This window comes from Drosophila hydei, unplaced genomic scaffold (genome assembly GCF_003285905.1).
Source record: "Drosophila hydei strain 15085-1641.00,03,60 unplaced genomic scaffold, DhydRS2 tig00008119-arrow-pilon, whole genome shotgun sequence".
Classification (NCBI taxonomy): domain Eukaryota; kingdom Metazoa; phylum Arthropoda; class Insecta; order Diptera; family Drosophilidae; genus Drosophila; species Drosophila hydei.
This window is the reverse complement of record NW_022045830.1, coordinates 1,076,673-1,094,606: the sequence shown is the minus strand read 5'-3', so window position 1 is coordinate 1,094,606 and position 17,934 is coordinate 1,076,673. Positions and strand designations below refer to the sequence as shown.

Below are 17,934 nucleotides of genomic sequence, written 5' to 3'. Positions count from 1 at the left end.
AACAGCTGGTTAATTTATTTGACAGGCTCTTTACAGCCGTGTGCCGAGCTGAGCTCATTAGATCATAAATTTTTAATATAAATATGCAATGTTGTGCCTTTTTTCTTTCGAGCAGGAGGTGCGGCTGCAAATTGAAAATGCAAAGCACTTCAAGTGACATACACACGCCGGCGAATATAAATACGCAAACACAAATACATAAGTACATGCTTAGGGTGCGGAGGGGGAGGGTGGGCAGCAATAATTTATAAATGCATGAATAAAAGGGCGCTGGGCAAATAAAAATAAATAAATAAAGCTGGCAATGCGGCATAAAATGTGCGCCGCGTAGCTGCGAACAGCGCGCAAAAATGTAACTGCGGCGCGTTTATTTTATTGCGTATACGCAGCGCAGTACGGCCCCAAAACGCGCCATATGACTTATTTGCTCATGTGTCTGAGTGTGTGTGTGTGTGTATATGGTCGCAGCAGCAGAGGCAGCAGCGGCTCAACTTATTTTCCACAAAATTAAACCATCAAAAATTTGCCAACAACAATGCTGGGGTAATTTATTTGACTCATGGTGTTTTACCCGCTTGTTTAGAAAGCGCCAGCCGCAGCCGCAGCCGCAGCAACAATAACAACAACAACAAGGCCGGAGGCTACACACAAAAAAAACACACACACAAAATATGAGAGAGAAAAAAAGCCAAGCAGTATTTAAAGCCTGTGCATATGAGCAACCCGCATCGACAACAACAACAACGACAACAACAACAACAACAACATGGACTGTGGTCATGTTGGCGACGTGAACCGCTGGTTGCTTTTGGCTGCATTTGCGACGCGGCGTCTGGATTTAAGCCCAACTGGTTGACTTGATGTACAGAGCGTATATATCAGCACAGCTACGGGCAGCACAAGGCATTTCCCTCTTAGAGATACCCTGTTTTGATACACACTTCTTATGGGAAGTCTGTGAATATTATAAAATTCTATAAGAATTTTTTAACATTTTCAATTGCTTAATTTGTTGATTTTATCTGCTGACAATCAAACTGGCATTTTCTTAACATCGATATATATCGATTTTCCAACTAGTTTCTGTAGCAATTACTTGAAGACTTCACTTGTTACATAGCTGCTTGATTAGCCTTGTCTTATGAATCTTAATGGAATTTCATTTTTTAGGTACTTGTCTCTAGTTCCCCTTGAAATATGTAAGAATTTGCATTATTTTGCACACACATAGTTTAGAATCTTTTCCATAATAGACTATTAAGTGGCGTAGTTTAATAGAAACTGACTTGCTGAGTGTAATGAACTCAATTATATTAATTTGATGCATATTAAGTTATACTTAATATTATTCAAAGCAACTTTGCTTCACAGTTCAGGTCAAGCTCGTCGTTACCTTCCACTCTATGCCTTCTCTTTCTTTTCTTCAAGAAGAAGAGTCTGCTTAGACTACATTCCTATTAAATCCCTACACGCCTTAGTTGGGGTATCTGCTGGTCGAATACTTTCTTCAAAATGGCTTGTAGCATAGCTTCAAGCTCCAGCCCCGCTAGTCGTATACATTTTACTCTATTACGCTTACCTTCAATCGATAAGAACTTAATGTCTGCTATGGCCAAATGTCTTTTAAATTAACTTTACGCTTTAGTTAGGGTATTTTCCAGTCGTATACTTTCTGCTAAATGTCTTTTAAGTCAACTTCACGCTCTAGTTAGGATATTTTCCAGTCGTATACATTTTACAAAATGTCTTTTAACTCAACTACACGCTGTAGTTAGGATATCTGCAAGTCGTATACTTTCTACTCAATCACGCTTCCCTCTTTTCGCCTGCGGCCCTTTGACGTGCGGCACTTTTTGTTGCCAAAAATTAAACAAACTGCTGTGCGCATACTGCTGCGCCGCACTGTGATGATGAATTGATGTTAATGCCGCTGGGGCATTTGGGGCAAATACTCGTTATAAGTATGTGCCGCACGCTACTCACACCCGCCGCCACACACAATATTCCTTTTTTAGCAGGCTTTGAAAGAGTTAAGCATTTATTTATTTACATGCACATTTTTGCTGTTTATCCTGCTGTCATTTTTTTTTTTGCTGCTTGTGTATTTGTGTCTGCGCAGTTTATTAAGTCTCAAGTGGCGGGTCTCAGTCTCTCGCAACGGCAGCTCGCAGCCAATTTCATGGAAAGTTGCGTCCGCCTAAAGCTGTCGTCCTTGATGGATGGCTTTGACGCAGGCCAGCCAACATTTGGCGACCAATTTGATTTGCGCCGCATTTGCAAGCCCGGGCGAGGCCGCTAAACTTCGCCTGCAGTCCAGTTCAGCTGTCGTTTTAGGCGAGCTTGACTTTACGCGCAAGCAGTCACGATTGGCATTCAGACAAATGAATTCGTCACATCAGTGGAAGATGCTTGAATCCACTCTATGAGTTTTCCACTCTATAGTTACTCAACTAAGAAGAGCCAAGTTGAATTTTAATATTAAATAAAAATAAATAATAAATAATAAAGACAAATATATATAATAAATAAATAATAAATAAGACAATAAATAATAAATAAGACAAATTCCAGACGATGATATATAAATATATATATACAAATATTCAGTCTATATATATCATCGTCTTAAATCTGCAGCATCTGTGGGGCTACACGCTCAGATTGACGTGTTTCGGTCTTATCTGTGAGTGCATTAGATGGAATTCAACATTGTTTCTGTTCCGCTGTTCCGTTGTCCCGCTGTCATGGATATAACATGCCGACAAGCCGCATGACGTATACGCCCCGGGGGCCGCAAGTGCAACAATCAGCTTCGTGCTTTCCGGCGCTGTTAGCTGCCAGCTAAGAAACCCCAGCCAGCCAGATCGTGCGTGTCTGTCTGAACTCTAAGCCAATGCTAAAGCAGGTCTTTGCCAATGTCTGTAAGTCGAGGCGACGCATATAAATTCTCGCAGAAATAGAAGCAGCAGCAGCTGTAGCACCAGACAGCCATAAATCTTGAACGAGAATTCTGACAGTGAGCTGGGAAAAATTTAATTCGACAAACCTTTAATACAATTAGCATAGCGTCGAGGCGAGTGCTTAAAGAGCTGGCAGCAAGGCATAAATATTATCAGCAGCAGCGACTTGACAAGACAAGGCGCCTCACACAGACAAGAATCATAAAAAAGACATAAAAAACAATAAAAAAGTGGAGAGAAGAGAGTGAGAAGTGGAGTAGCTGGGCAACCGGAGCATTTAGCAGCAGGCAAACTGGCAGCCAACTGCTGCGCATCCTGCGCCTCCTTTTGTGGCAGGCGCGCATTTCCGTTTGTTATCGCGGCAATGTAAAAGCGTTTCCGCTTAATGCGCCCAAAGGACAACGTCAACAGCAGCAGCAGCAGCAGCAGCTAAAGACGCTATTAAACTAGTAGCTGCGCAGGATTACATACGAAATTGGAAAGGATTTGAGAATGAGCCACCCGCCAGAGACACAGCCAGCGCCAGCATCGATGTCGGCGCTGCTGCTGCTAGTCAGCATCATGTTGCATGGTAAGTAGTGCAAACGGGGGCAGCAACTAAGGAGGGGTTTCAATTTCATTTTCAAATATTTATGCACGTGATTAAGCACGTTTTTATGTGTGTGTGCGAGTGTGTGTGTGCCTTTCACAAATGTCAGATACGCACACCTATCATACGAGCCGCGATTTATATGCGCTCTCAATTTATTTGCACAACTATTTACGAGCATTGGCAGCAGCGGCAGCAACAATTCAATAAATGCAACAATTTGCATCGACAACAGTCATAAATTTATCTTAAATGAACAAATATTTTCTTGCTGCTGCTGCTGCTGCTGCTGCTAGGCAGACAAATAAAATGCGATATGGTTATGCAAAAAGCTTATCGCTGCCACAAAAGGCAGCGACAACAGCAACAACAACATCAACAACAACAAGCAAATAAATGCTTGCCCTGTGTGAAAACATGACTCACAATTTGACAATGCATTTCAATTTGTAATACATTAAAGACAAAGTGCATACAGAATCAGAATACATAATAAATACTTAAGCCTACACGCACACACACACACATACGCACACGCACAGAGCATTCGCTCTTTGCTTCGATATGTTTTATTTTATATGTAAATCCATTCAACTACTTATGATAGTCGTAGAGCCATATCCGGCTATTCAAATTTGCCAATGTTATTATACATATTATATACATAAATATATATATATATATATATCCTCAAATAGTTGATAGTTGATGGCAACTGCTATCATACTGAGCATCATTACAGCAAGACAATATGGGGCAAAGATCGATTGATAGAAGAGCTTCATCCAAGAAAAAAGCATGAAAAGAGGAGACAAAAGAAGGAATAAAAAATATAAAGAGAGTGAGGCTAAGAGAAAGTGACAGCGATTGAAACACAAAGAGAATAAAAAAAAAAAAACAAAAAGACAGAGAGCGGCAGAAATACATATAGAAGAAGAGAGTGAAAATGAGAGTCAAGGGAACGCCAAAGAAACTAAGAGACAGAGAGGCAGAAAGACACACATAGAGAGAACTACGAATTAAAAAAAAAAAAGACAAAGGCATAGACAAAGAAGCAAACAGAAGTGAACATACAGATAGACTAAGAATGAAAGACAAGGAGATGGAGAGAATGAGAGGGACTGAAAGAAAGATTGGGATAGAAAAGAAGAGAAAGAAAAACTCAAGCACAAAGGGATAAAGAGACAGGAAAACAGATAATCAAAGAGAGAGAGGGAGAGAGAGAGGGAGACAGAGAGAGAGAGAGAGAAAGAGGGAGAGAGAGAGAGAGAGAGAAAGAAAGAGAGAGAGAAAGAAAGGGAGAGAGAGAGAGAAAAAGAGAGAGAGAGAGACAGAGAGAGAAAGAGAGAAAGAAAGAGAGAGAGAAAAACAGAAAAGAGAAACGGACACAGAGAAATAGAAACGCAGAGGGAAAAAGACAGAGAATAGAGGAGAGAGCCAGATAGAAATATAAAAGGAATGTGAGACTTAGTTGAAGAAATAAAGAGAGAGAGACAGAGAGAGAAAGAGAGAGAGAGTAACCATAGAAAATCGGTAAAGACTAACTGTCAAAGAGACAGGCAGGCAGTGAACAAGAGAGAGAAAGAGAGAGAGAGAGAGAAAAAAAATATGATGAAGTCAAAATGCACATGAAATCAGTGATGGTAGGAATAAAGAAAAAAGTCAAAGAAAATAACAAAAAAAAGTATACATATTTTCCATATTCACTTGTGCTATAAAAGTCTGTGAGAATCGCATAGAAAGGCTATAGCCAAATCCTTGATTGCGAGCAAAATGATGCTTGCCACTGTCCAAATTGGATGTGCATACAGATATAATATGGAGATTTATTACTTACAAGTTATAAAAGTAATAATATTAATATTTTTACATTCAACTCGTAATTTTTTCACATATAAAACTATATAAAAATTCGTTTTAATGTCACTTCATTTATTGCACTAGTTAGGAGTTATAAAAACCAACTGAAAACTTCGAATAAAATAGAAAAGATATCATTGAAATATAACTTGTAACAGACATTTTAAAGAACTCTTTCGATGAGAATTGTCGCACTTCAGATTTCCTCTTCGTATTCATAGAGAAAGCAAATGCATTTGTCTAAATCAATTTCATGTGTTTTATTATGCTAAGCTGCATACTTTGGGGCTTTGCACATATGTCTCTATGCACAGCAATTTGATATATATTTATGCGCGCTGTGCGGGCGAGAGCATAAAAAAAGTAGATTTATATATAAATATATGTCAAATGCAAATTATGCGCATAAATATAAATATGTCAACAAATAAATGCGGTTGCACCCCCGACCCCAATGCCACATGTCAGTGCCACACGAGGCATCTTCGTGTGTGTGTGTAAAAGTCAATTTGCTCTTTGCTGTCGCCCAAAAGTCGCGAGTGTCATAAACAGGGCCAACATGGCGTATGACCGCCAAGCAAATAAAAGCACGAGCTGCTGCTGGCAAATGCAAAATAATTGCATATTTATATGGGCAATCGAAGGCGCTGCGCGCTCACGTCTTGCCACCAACTCGAGGAGCTGCCGCAATATCGTAAACATAAATCTGCATTGATGCGACTTTTAATAACGCACCAAATGTGCAAATATATTGCCCAAGATGCGCCATTTATCAGCGTATATTGCGCCGCGTCAGCAGTGCAGCCGATGAGAATTCATTTTCAATTAAATAAATACATAATTCAGACTTATTGCTGAGCATGGCTCAAATCTGCTGGCTTATGCGATTTGTGCAAAGTAATTGATTAAGCTGCCGTTTTTCATTACTCATTCATAATCAATTCGCTAATCATTCATATCTGATGCAGCGAGTCAAGTGATTTATATTGACAACTATTTGTGATGCTTTTTGTTGAATTTGATGCTAAGCTAACCTTTAACAGTTTAGTTAGCAATTAGCTAGAGAATTATAGAGCTCAGAATGAAATAAAGAGCGTGCAAGTCGGGAATGCGCGACTCAGAAATACCCCTACCAAGGCAATTTATCGAAGTCTCTAGAGTAGGTTTATGAAATGTGAAGTCTGTATATTGGATTTTAGTTTGGAAGAATTTTATTATTTTATTTTATTAGAATTTTATTATAAGCTGTGACTAGTAAAATTTAAATTTCATATATTTGTGCTTTTTTTTATTTAAAATAAAATTGCCTTTGTTATAGAAGAGAATATATAACTACAGCTTTGTAAATCTTTTAGATTAAGAGTTCGAAGAGTTTATACATAATCATAGATAAATAAAGTGGCAAGCAAAAAATTTGATCAGACAAATGAATGAGGTAGATCGACCTGGACAATGACTCAGATCAAAGAATCTGACTGCTGCATAGGCTCAATCATGCCTACTTTGGCTGCTATAAACATTAGACGCTTAATTCCTGTTTCGAATTATAGCAAAGAATACCTCTAAGAGCTTTTAATTATTTGATTTATAATTGAAATAAGTAAATAAATATAAAATATATAAATTTTCTCCTTAAAAACTTTAACAATTTAAATAAAAATAAAAAAAACTTTGATAAAACCAATCAATAAAATGTATTCAATACATATTAAGTCATCTTTTTTGATAATCAAAATATTTTTTGAACATACTCCAGCTCGAATTGAATAGAACATATTAACACATTTGCATACACGCATATCTTAAAAACTAGTTAAAAGTTTTAACTTGATCTAAAAGACAATTGAGATTCGATTGAGTCAAGCTGTGCATACAAATCTTAGTTTGTATTTGCCTGGCAGCCAACGAGAGATTATTGTTGAACAAATGCAATAAGTACTGTAATGTACTGTACTGACAAAGCAACTTAATTACTGTCAATTGTGTGGATTGATTGACATCAGCTTTCAGGCACTCAATCGATTGGCCCCATTCCAGGCAAATCCTTTAGCCCAGAACAAAGGGAATTAAAGTTTGTGCATGAAGCCAAGAGATGTACAAATATATATATACAGAGATAAAAGGGAGACGTAGAGCATAGATAGGGAATGCAGGAAAATAATCCAATGAAATTCAGTTAAAATCACTCAAGAGCATGAATGGCAGCATTTTATCTTGTCGCGTTGCTTTTGTTCGCTGGCTGCGGAAAAGGAAGCGCGTTGATAATAATAATAATAATGCCAACACTTGGCTTTTGTTTTAGTCACCGCAGAGCAACAATAAGTGAGCGACAGATGGAGTGAGCGAGGCGGAGGGAAAACATGACACTTAAATAGCATAAATGCGCCACTAAACAAAACCAAAATCAACGAAAATGCCATGAGGAGCGGGCACAGGAATGGCAAGGGAAATGGCAAGGGGAAGGGGAACGGGAACGGGAAGGGGAACAGGAACGGGAACGGGAACTGGTACACAGACAGCGCCAGCAGCGCACAGCTGTCATAATGAAACAGTCAAGGACAATGGCGGCCACAGGATATACAAAGTGTACACGTTCCGTGCAGGCAGGCACAGTGACCTCAGCGAACCACGCCCCCTACCCCTGCCAGCCCAAGCTACGCCAAAAACCGCCTCTGACCGGAGCTGTCTGTCGCACCGCTGCGATAAAAGCGCCAAACGAATTGTTGTTGTCGGAGGGTCCACGGTGCCGGGGCCGGAGCGGGCAGCACTGGCTGCGGCCATTTATAAGAGCATCAGTTACAATAACACTGTGCGCGCGATGTGGGCGTGGCCGACCGACAACAATAGCCAGGCCATTGTCATAAATTAAAAATGAGGAAGTATATGAAATTTAACAAAAACAAACGGCCCGCGGAACAAACAGCAGCAGCAGCAGCGGCGGAAATACAAAAAGCGTTGATAAATAAATTTCTAAAAAAAAGAAAGCGAGCAAAAATATGATATAAATAAAAAAAGAAATGCGCCAGGCACATGGCATAAGGTTACGCCTAAAGTCAAAAGCCGCAGCTGAGCAAAAACCAAAAACAATTTTGCCGCAGGCCCCAGCACAGCTACAGCTTTGGCTTGGCTTTAGTCTAGGTCAAGAGCTGTTACCAAGGCGCCTATATTGACGCACTTAATTTACTCACGCTCTCTCTCTCTCTCTCTCTCTCTCTCTCTCTATCTGTCTCTATCTCTGTCTGCGTCTGTAACTTAAAGCTTATTTGCAATGGAGGCGAAATTATTATCGTCTTAAAGCAAGCATTCCGCTTGAGTCTAGCTGACATTTTGAGCGCGTGCCACAAATATCCTGGTCACGCGTATTTCAGATATGTCCTTGAGTGTCGCAGCAGCAGCAGCCACTTCACCCACACACACACACACATATACAGTTATAGCGTCTGCAGTGGCATGCCACACTGCAGCAGCAACAAAAATCCGTTTACAAAGTCGTAGCCGCTGGTTTGCCAACCTGGCATGGCATCTATGTCCAAGTCGCAACGGCTTTGCTGGCATTTATAAAACTCCAATGGCCAAATAGGGCAGAAATAAAAAAGAACACACTCTATATAAATTATAGACGACTACTAAATACACTAAAGTTGCGGTCATGGCAACGAAAGTGTTTGGAAAAAAATCAAATAGCTAAAATTTATTTAATCATTTCCTAAGCATTTTGAATCCTACGTGAACTTGGTTTGACTTTCTATAAAAATATAATAAAATCTATTTTTAATATGATAAGTATAATTTTTAATACTCTAATTTTATTGTAATATATTATTTATAATTTAAAAAATTTGTTTTTAAAGATTTGTTTAAATATTTCTGTTTTTTTTTCGCTTTAAATACTTAGAAAAATAATTTCTGGCTTATCTCTACAGCTCTTTAGCTCAGCTTAAGTGTTTAGTTAACTCTTATATATTTTTGTATCAAATTTTTAATATATATATATTTCCATTCACCAAATTCCGCTGAATTTCTGAGCTTTCTCTTGCTGTAAAGTATTGGAAATCAAATCCAAGTTGAAATTGTCAAAATCATTTAAGTATTTCTTAAGTATTTTTAATGCTCTGCAAACTTATTTTGGCTTAACTAAAATTTTTTTTATTACAATTATTATTAAATATATTTCAATTTTATTTTAATATATTTTTTATATTAAGTTTTTTTAAATATTTCTATTAATATTTTTAGCTGTTTTTTTTTGCTTTAGACAGATTACAAAATGAGCTCAGGCTTAAATTTAAGCCTCTTTAGCTTAACTTTAGTATTTGCTTAAAGCTTATATACTTTTTTATTTAATTGCAAACATTTATGTTTCCATAAACCAAACTCTGCTCAATTTCTGAGCTACTCTTGCTGTAGAGCATTGCAAATCATAGCAAACTCTATTTTTATCTATGACAGCTCTTGTTTGGTCTCCTGCATTGCTCAGCTATTATTTCCGGCATTTTACTTTATTTTATATATGTTTCAGCCAACATTTTTTTCTCATTGCCGCTCTCTATATAGATATATATATATATTGTTGGTTTTTTGATTATTTTTAAGCTGATTTGCTCGCACGGCACGTTTCATTTTTAGTTCAGTTCTCGGCTCGGCGTAGATTTTCGGTTGGGCTCTCTTTTGCGTCATCTGTGGATTTATTTTTGGCTTTGGGCATTTGTTTAAATTAAAGATTATGCAAAAGTGAAAAAGGCAAAAAAAAATTGCTAAGCGAGCAGCGGCCCGCAACAAAAATGGCTTTTTAAATATTAATGTAAGGGGGCCACGTGGCGTATGATAAATATAACTATTACAGAATGCCACAGGAGAATCGAGAAGAGTCAACTACGTTGCTTGGACAGTGAAACCTTTTGCTTAGGGAAAAGTGCGTCTTGTCTCTTGCTCTCGTTGCCTGTCTCCGTTCTTGCCACACAATGGGGCAAGTAGTAAAGGTAAACAAAACACAAAGCACAATTAGAAATGAAAATATTCGTTGTAATAAGCCATTTAGCACTCAGTTTTTACCCAGCCGCTGCCTTTTATATAATTTATATTGTTAATTCCTTGCCAGCCGGGAAGCCTCAGACCCATTCGCCCATTCACCCAGCCCAGCTAGCCCACGCCCCTTAAGCACCATAAAAGCTTCATAAACATTTTACAGCTTGCAGTCGTTGCAGGAAACTGCGCCCGGGCCATAATTGCTGCCAGCCATTTTCCAGTTTAGCCAGCTAGAAAGTCAGCTAGACGAGGCAGACGCCCGGCTAGCGGGAGGGCGGGGCGACAGGCGGGGCCTTTATGGCATTGTCAAAATGTTACCGCACCAAAAGCAAGCTTTTATGGCACTATACTTTAAGCATTCGCATCGAAGTGTTAGCTAAACTAAATTTAAAACAGATTATTGTAAATAGTAACAACGGTTTCATAATTAAAAACTAATGATGCGGACCCACCTGCTAGCAGGTATCTATTCTATTTTATTTAATGTGAAATATTGAATCGAAAACTCTGCTTCGCAGCTCGTAATGGGCACCGGCAGCGCCTCGTTAGAATTTAATTGGGCCACGTTGTTCAGCTGTTTGTGGGCCGAGGTGTAAATTACAAATCTGAACAGCGCATAATGAATGAATGAAGCTGGGCGAGTGGCTGAACGGATGCCTAAATGAAATGAAATCGGTGGGAAAGCGCTTGCGTTTAGACCTGGCCAAGGCGGGCATAAAAAACTTTTGTGTAGCGCGACAAACTGCGGTCCAAGTTGATTAGAAGCCGGCCGCATTCCCTTCGGGAACTAAATGGGGCCGGGCCACGTACTCGTAGACTGGGGACATCTGCCATTGGCAGGCGCCTAATGAGAAACTTGAAAATTTACGGTCAACGAGTTGTCAAAGTTCCGGCACCAGCAACGGCACCGGCACCGGCACCGGGGCATAGTTTTCGATGCCAAGTCAAACAATTAAGCGCGCCCAGTGAATTCCATTTTAAATAAATAATTGCTAGCGAAATTAAGCAAGAGAACGGACGCAGAGTCGACTTTAAAGGCACGCTGTAATCTTAGAGGCCAGCAGCTCAATCGAACTGAACGCAGGACAATGTAATGCAAGGCGCTGGCTGGTGTAATGACAGGAAACAGCGATAAAAGAGAAAGAGAAAACGCATGCATTAACATTGATAAGACGGCGAACGGTATGCAGGTGGGCAGGTCAGCGGCGGCTCGGACAATCGTCAACTAAATGTTCATTAGCGCTGATCGGAAGCGGAAATGTTCGCGGACTCCAAATGACCACGCTGATAGCAAGCACACAGCTGAGCCCGGCGAGCAGGCCTAAGCGGAAGTGGAGCAGGTTACATGCCACACGATAGGCGGCGACGTCAGCTGCGCTCATTAATAATTCAGCGAGCGCAAATGAAAAAATGATAGGAAAGGAAAATTCTTGGCAAAAAATTAAAGTGCAATCAAATGCGGCTTGAAATTAAGCATCAAATGCCACGAAAGCTTTTAAGTCCCGCCCCGAGTACAAATAAATAAAACCGAATGACAAAAGTTAATGCGAGTGGCGCACAATCGACGAGTTTTCGCCTCCATTAGAGATGGCCACATTATGGTAATCCGCTTAGCAGCATAAGCAAATGCTACCGAATAATATAAGTATGCATTGGGCCAATATGAAATATGGTTTGATTGAACTCAGCTGCATATGAGAGCAAGTGCAGCACTTTAAACCTGCTGACGCTTGGATCCAACAGCTTTGACATTAATTAGGCAAGCCGAATAACACGTAAATGCTGAAAAAACTAATTAGCAAAACGTGAGCTCGTTATGACAAAACCCAACTGCCAAATGCTCAGTACGAATATGTAAACGTGGGGTAGATTAGAAGAGAGAAGAAATTTGGAAGAGGCAGAGGCGACAAGCCTCAGAAGTTGGCTGCAATGCCTACAGGGTATCAGTAAGTTGAGCCGTTTTCACTACATGTGCTGAGCACGTTTCTATCTCTAGCTTACACAGCATAGGTCAAAGTGCGTTACTATCTCCGCATGTGTGGGCGTAAGTGTGTGAGCCATTTTTGGCGACCCAACTTGATGCTATCATCAATTGTCAAATAACCAACTGTGTGAGATTTGTGCACCAGCTGTGCCTGGCGAAAGGCAAAGCGTTGAAGCATTCATAGCGTTGCAAACCAACACACGCACACACGCGCAGCTGGGTTGGCACATACCACACACACAGACGCAGTAAGAGTGAGAGAGACAGAGCGGCATGCATGTGGTGTGCCCATAGAACAACTCACTTTGTGGGCTATTTGTTTTGGTCATACGCTCATTTGGCTTTAGCCAGGGAAATCGAATGCGGGTCCAGCAAAGTGGGGGAGCAAAAAGAAAAAAAAAAACAAAAAAAGCAGAAATAAAAACAAAAAAACCCAAAAAAAGGCAAACGCAAAAGGTTTCACAAACGTATCCTTGAACAGAACTGAATCGGAATCGAAAAGTACGCAAAAATCAAGCGCCAGCCCCAGCGCAGCAAAACAAACAAAGCAAAGAGCCAAAATGGGAGGCTGGGCCCGGACAGAGTTAGCGAACTGGGGCTGAACCACAGTGGCAGTGGAACGTTCGTACAACGAATCATTGGCCAAGGTTCTGGGGCTGCCAAAAACCTAGAGCCAAGCACTGAGCTGAGCAATCGTAAATCTTCTTATGTGCAGCAGCATTTTAACGATAATTTGCTTTATTGGAGCAGTTTAGATTTGGGCAGCGGAGCCGGCCAGCAGCTCGGACCACAAGTCAAACGACAACTACAGCGCAGCGTAATGTGTGTGTGTGCAAATATGTGTGTGTGCGAACGTGTGTGTGTGAACGTGTGTGTGTGCGAGTGTGTAAATGTGTGTGACAGTGTGTGCTTGTCTGTTTATACCCTGGGAGTGAACAGTTAAGTAGAGCATCTACAGTTTACCTTAATTTGAAGCGAACATTTTTTGCCCTGAAAAGTATGCTATAAATTTTGAATTGCAAATTGAGCCAAGTCAAAGTTGTTTTCAGCCAGTATTTTAACAACCTTCAATCAGTTTTCTATCCTTATTTTCAAACTATTCAATAAACCTAAAAATCGATAAATATTAATAGTTTGTCGTAGTAATTTTAAGACACATCTGAGACTTCAATATGTGAATGAATGCCTTACAGAAGTTCATGTCTGCAAAAATTAAATTAAATTTAAGTTCAATTTCTCAGTTCTTTGCCAAAAATCTTTTTAAATTTCTAAATTTGATAAATATTGCTGAACTAACAGATAAAATATTCTTTTTCCTAAGTAATTTCAACTGGAATTCACTTAGTTCCAGCACCAAGTATAGAGTTTTAAAAGCTTTCAAGTGAAAATTTTAGTAAAAGAAAATTTTCTGGCGTCAATTCTACAAAATATATAAAAAATTATATATGTATTTTTATAAACAATAAAAGATAAATATTAAATATTAATATTATTAAAAAAAAAACAGAGTATCTGAAAGCTGCTTACGCTCGCCTAGAGCACTCCTTGCTTGTTTAGATTAGAGCTCGGACTTTGGGCTTGTGCTTTGGCTAGGGTTTTCGGGTTTGCTGACTAGTTTTGGCAATGACCGACAGTGGGTCTTTGCCTTTTGAATGTTTCAACGTTTCCGTTTAAATGGTTTTTATAGCAAATTTATGTAGAGGAAAAACACTTCTAAGGTTCACCGAACGACCAGATGCAGCAATTCGAAACCATAAAAATCGCTCACAAACACATGTGACCCACTGGCTGAGCAGTCGAAGGACCCTGTGCTGGCTTCAACTCTCCGCTTATCCCTATGCCTGGCTGCCAGCTCCCGTTCTGTTAAGGTAGGTGTGAACAAAGATTTGGCACTTTTGTTGGTCATTTAGTTAGCGCCGCTCGACCAAATGCCTCAATATGTACCATGAATAATGGCCCAACAAATTGCTGCCAGCTCGATTTGTATCAGCTTTGTAGCGCTGCTGCAGCTGTTGCAGCAACTTGTCGCATCCATTTTGTTGCCGGCTATGCTGTAGCCACATGGTTTCAGGTAATTGCCGGTTCATTTAACTGCTGACAATCAATTGGCAGCTGGCTAACATAGGTCTAATATGCGGTCTACTTGCGGTCTGTTCTCGATTCAATTTAATTAGACCCAAGCAACCCTATTCATTCGCAAGTCCCGTTAATTAAATGACATGCTAACTGTCTAGTAAGTGTAAATAATAAATGTTGGCTGTTAGGAAATTGCCCAAGGGCAGTTCAGTTGAGCTTCTTTGCTAGTTTCATTCTAGTTTGAGTCTGTTTCCAAAATCAGCTATAAAGTGGTTATTTTACAGGTTCATAATTTTGATTAGGCAACACTGCTTTACTTGGCTATTTATCTGATAGCTGGTAAGTGCGTTTTGTAGAGTTTGGTTTGACATTATATAAGAAGTACATTGGCATCAGAAAAATGCTTACAAAATAATTAAATTTCTTATCAAAAAATGATCTTGTTTGTCAAATTTACCTTATGCTCTTCCATTTTATATCATACATAATGATAAATCCAATGATCGATTAAATGAATACGTCATTAGTGAGAATTGTCACATTTGGAATTAAAAGAATTAACTGGCTTTTAAAGAAACATCATGAAATCCACAGAAAATTCCTATTTGGTGCGCTTTATAGATTGCCGGAGTCATTGTAAAAATTGGTACCCGTACGCCCGTTAGGGCAAACTCATGGCCAACATCCTATGTATACAATAATGCCATAAAGTTGTCAATATAATAAAACTCATTATTTTAATATTTAAAATATATTTTTATTTTTCATTATAATTCCAAGTTGTGTACCTTTAAAGAAAACAGCCGCTCAAAATGAGTGTAAATTCTCACTCAGAAAGGGCTCAACTGCTCTGCTAGTATTGTCTTTTGAGTGCCTTTTGGGTATAAAAGGGCGCAGCAGCGGCTGTGGCGATCAGTCAAGTTTCCGACCTGGGCTAGGTCAGTCGTGTGGTTCAGTGCAAATGGTGAATAAATTTAAGTTTTTTTTTTGTTAAATTGTTTAAGTTTAAATATTTAATTCTTAAATAAATATTGTATTTGTTTAAATAAATATATTTAATGTTTTTTGTGTAATAAATATTTAAATATATATTTAAGTTTATTTTTGTTTTTGAACAATGTCTATTTGTTTAATACATATTTAATTGCTTAAATGTTCAAAAATATAATTTTTAATATTTTAGTTACTTTTAGTTATTATTAATGAACACCAATTGTTACAATAATAATGACGTACGACGTAATGTTCATTAGCGGTAATGATCATTCGGAATAATGATCATTTAAGTTCATGATTATGACTGCTAATTATCATTAACGATAATGATCATTACCAATATAATTTTGTTCTCTTAAAAATTTGTACTCTTTCAAATTGTAAATTACTAAGCTTACTCCTTATCATATATTTAATAAACTAAATAATATTTAAGAGCATTTTACTCTTTATGTACCTACTTGTGATTATTTGGAAAGTGTGCTGAGTGTTTGCCATAAGAGAATCTCTTTTCTTTATATATATATATATATATATATATATATATATATATATATATATATATATATATATATATATATATATATATATATATATATATATATATATGCTTACAAAATCCTATAGATGTAAATATATTCAAATTTAAATAAGAACAATAATATTTAAAAATATCACATATATAAATATATTTAATATATTAAATATTTATGACAATTTTCTCTTTAAAAATATAAAAAAAAATTTCTAAAATAAATAAAAATGAAGATAGCAAAATGTCAAAAAAACAAAAAGTAAGAAAAATTCAAAATGTAAAACAATTCATATTTTAATGATTTATTATTTATACATTTATTTAACATTTATACTTATATTTATTTATATATTTATTTATTATTATTTATATATTTATTTCATACTTATATTTAATATAATAGATTTTTCATAAAATATTGAAATAATATTCGCTTTTCCACTCCAATTTTGATAATATTTAAGCATTCTCTTTCCACTCAGCTGAGAGCCGTAACTCGATACCTTTAAATTGCATATTAAAATATTTATAGTTGTGCAAGAGAAATCATGTATGTAGACACACACGCATATCTGACATGGCCATCCACTTTTTGAACTGCAACAGGCACATTCTTTATGGCGCTACTTAATTAAAATATTTTCCGAATGGAAAAATGAAAAAGCGCCTCTCATAAATTCGAATTGACACAGTAGCCAACAGCAAATGAATCTGAGCTGGCATTTAAAGCTCATTATTTTAATAATGAAATAAATAAAATAATATTAAGAGGTCAGCCTAAAATGAGAAATGCATAAATAATATGGCATTGCGTATACGCGCGATTGGCACATATTTAAGAATCACATAATTAATTTGTATTTAATATCTATATATATATTATAGAAATTTATCTTTCGATTTTATTTTTTCCGCTTTTGCCACACAGTAGCGTGCCACAAGCAGAGTTGTTGGATGCAGCACTTCCGCTGTTGACATTTCTTTCATAATAAAGAAATTTTCTTCTTTACGTGCCACACACAAAAACCCTTTACTCAGCTCTGCATGTCCGTGCGGGCGTAGCGTGCTGCACTTTCCCTTGCTGTGGCTGCATTTCTCTTGCTTTTTTTGCTTGTTGTGTGCCGGATGTGTGCGTCGCTGTAGGCCTTTGAATTATGTTAAGCCTTGTGACAGCAGTACTTATATTCACACTCACGCCCACACACCCACACCCATACCCACATACGTACGCGTTGCGCATTGCGACGCCAACGCCGTGCCTTGAGGCTGGCTAGCAACTGACATTTGCCGGCATAAAAGTCAACAACTGTTGTTGGTGCTGCTTTGTTGTTGCTGTTGCCAGAGTGTGTTGGTGTGTGTGTGTGCTGGCTATGGCTGTCAACAATGCCAAGGTGGCGGCTGGCTGTTGGCATTCCATTGCTGACTTTGTGGCCAAGAGCCACTTACAAGTAATTCACAAGCACCTGTTACTCATACGGCCCGTTGCCCAGTTAAACAGCGCTCGCAATTATTTTTGTTTAGCCTAATTTGCTGCTGCACGGCACACGATTACACATGTGTATATATATTTTCATTAATATATATAGATGCGTATGCCCCGCAGCTGTTGCCCCAACACAAACACATGAGACTCTCACTCCATCTGACTGGCATCGGCTCGGAGTGCGCCATAATTATATTCAGTCGTGAGCAGCCGTTGCCGGGGCACTTAAACAGCCAACTTTATGCATAAAAACAACAGTTATCGCCATAATAATAATCATCATAATAATATCAAGAATATCATTTGAAAATAGTTGAACGGGCTTCATAAAAATCCAGCTGTTAATGCCGCCATGCTCGTAATATCATCAATGCATAGCAGAGCAAACAAAACAAAAAATTGCCAAAATGGTGGGAACAGAGAGAG

The 17,934-nt window shown here is 38.3% G+C and overlaps 1 protein-coding gene across 1 annotated transcript in view; it reads left to right on the top strand.

Annotated features, from left to right (window-relative positions):
• The first annotated feature begins 3,452 nt into the window (after nt 1-3,452).
• LOC111596661 overlaps nt 3,453-17,934 on the top strand; it is a 43,656-nt gene continuing 29,174 nt past the window's right edge. Inside the window, exon 1 of the mRNA XM_023310970.2 lies at nt 3,453-3,531. Within this exon, the coding sequence (XP_023166738.1) occupies nt 3,453-3,531 (79 nt within the window). The remainder of the gene's footprint in view (nt 3,532-17,934) is intronic.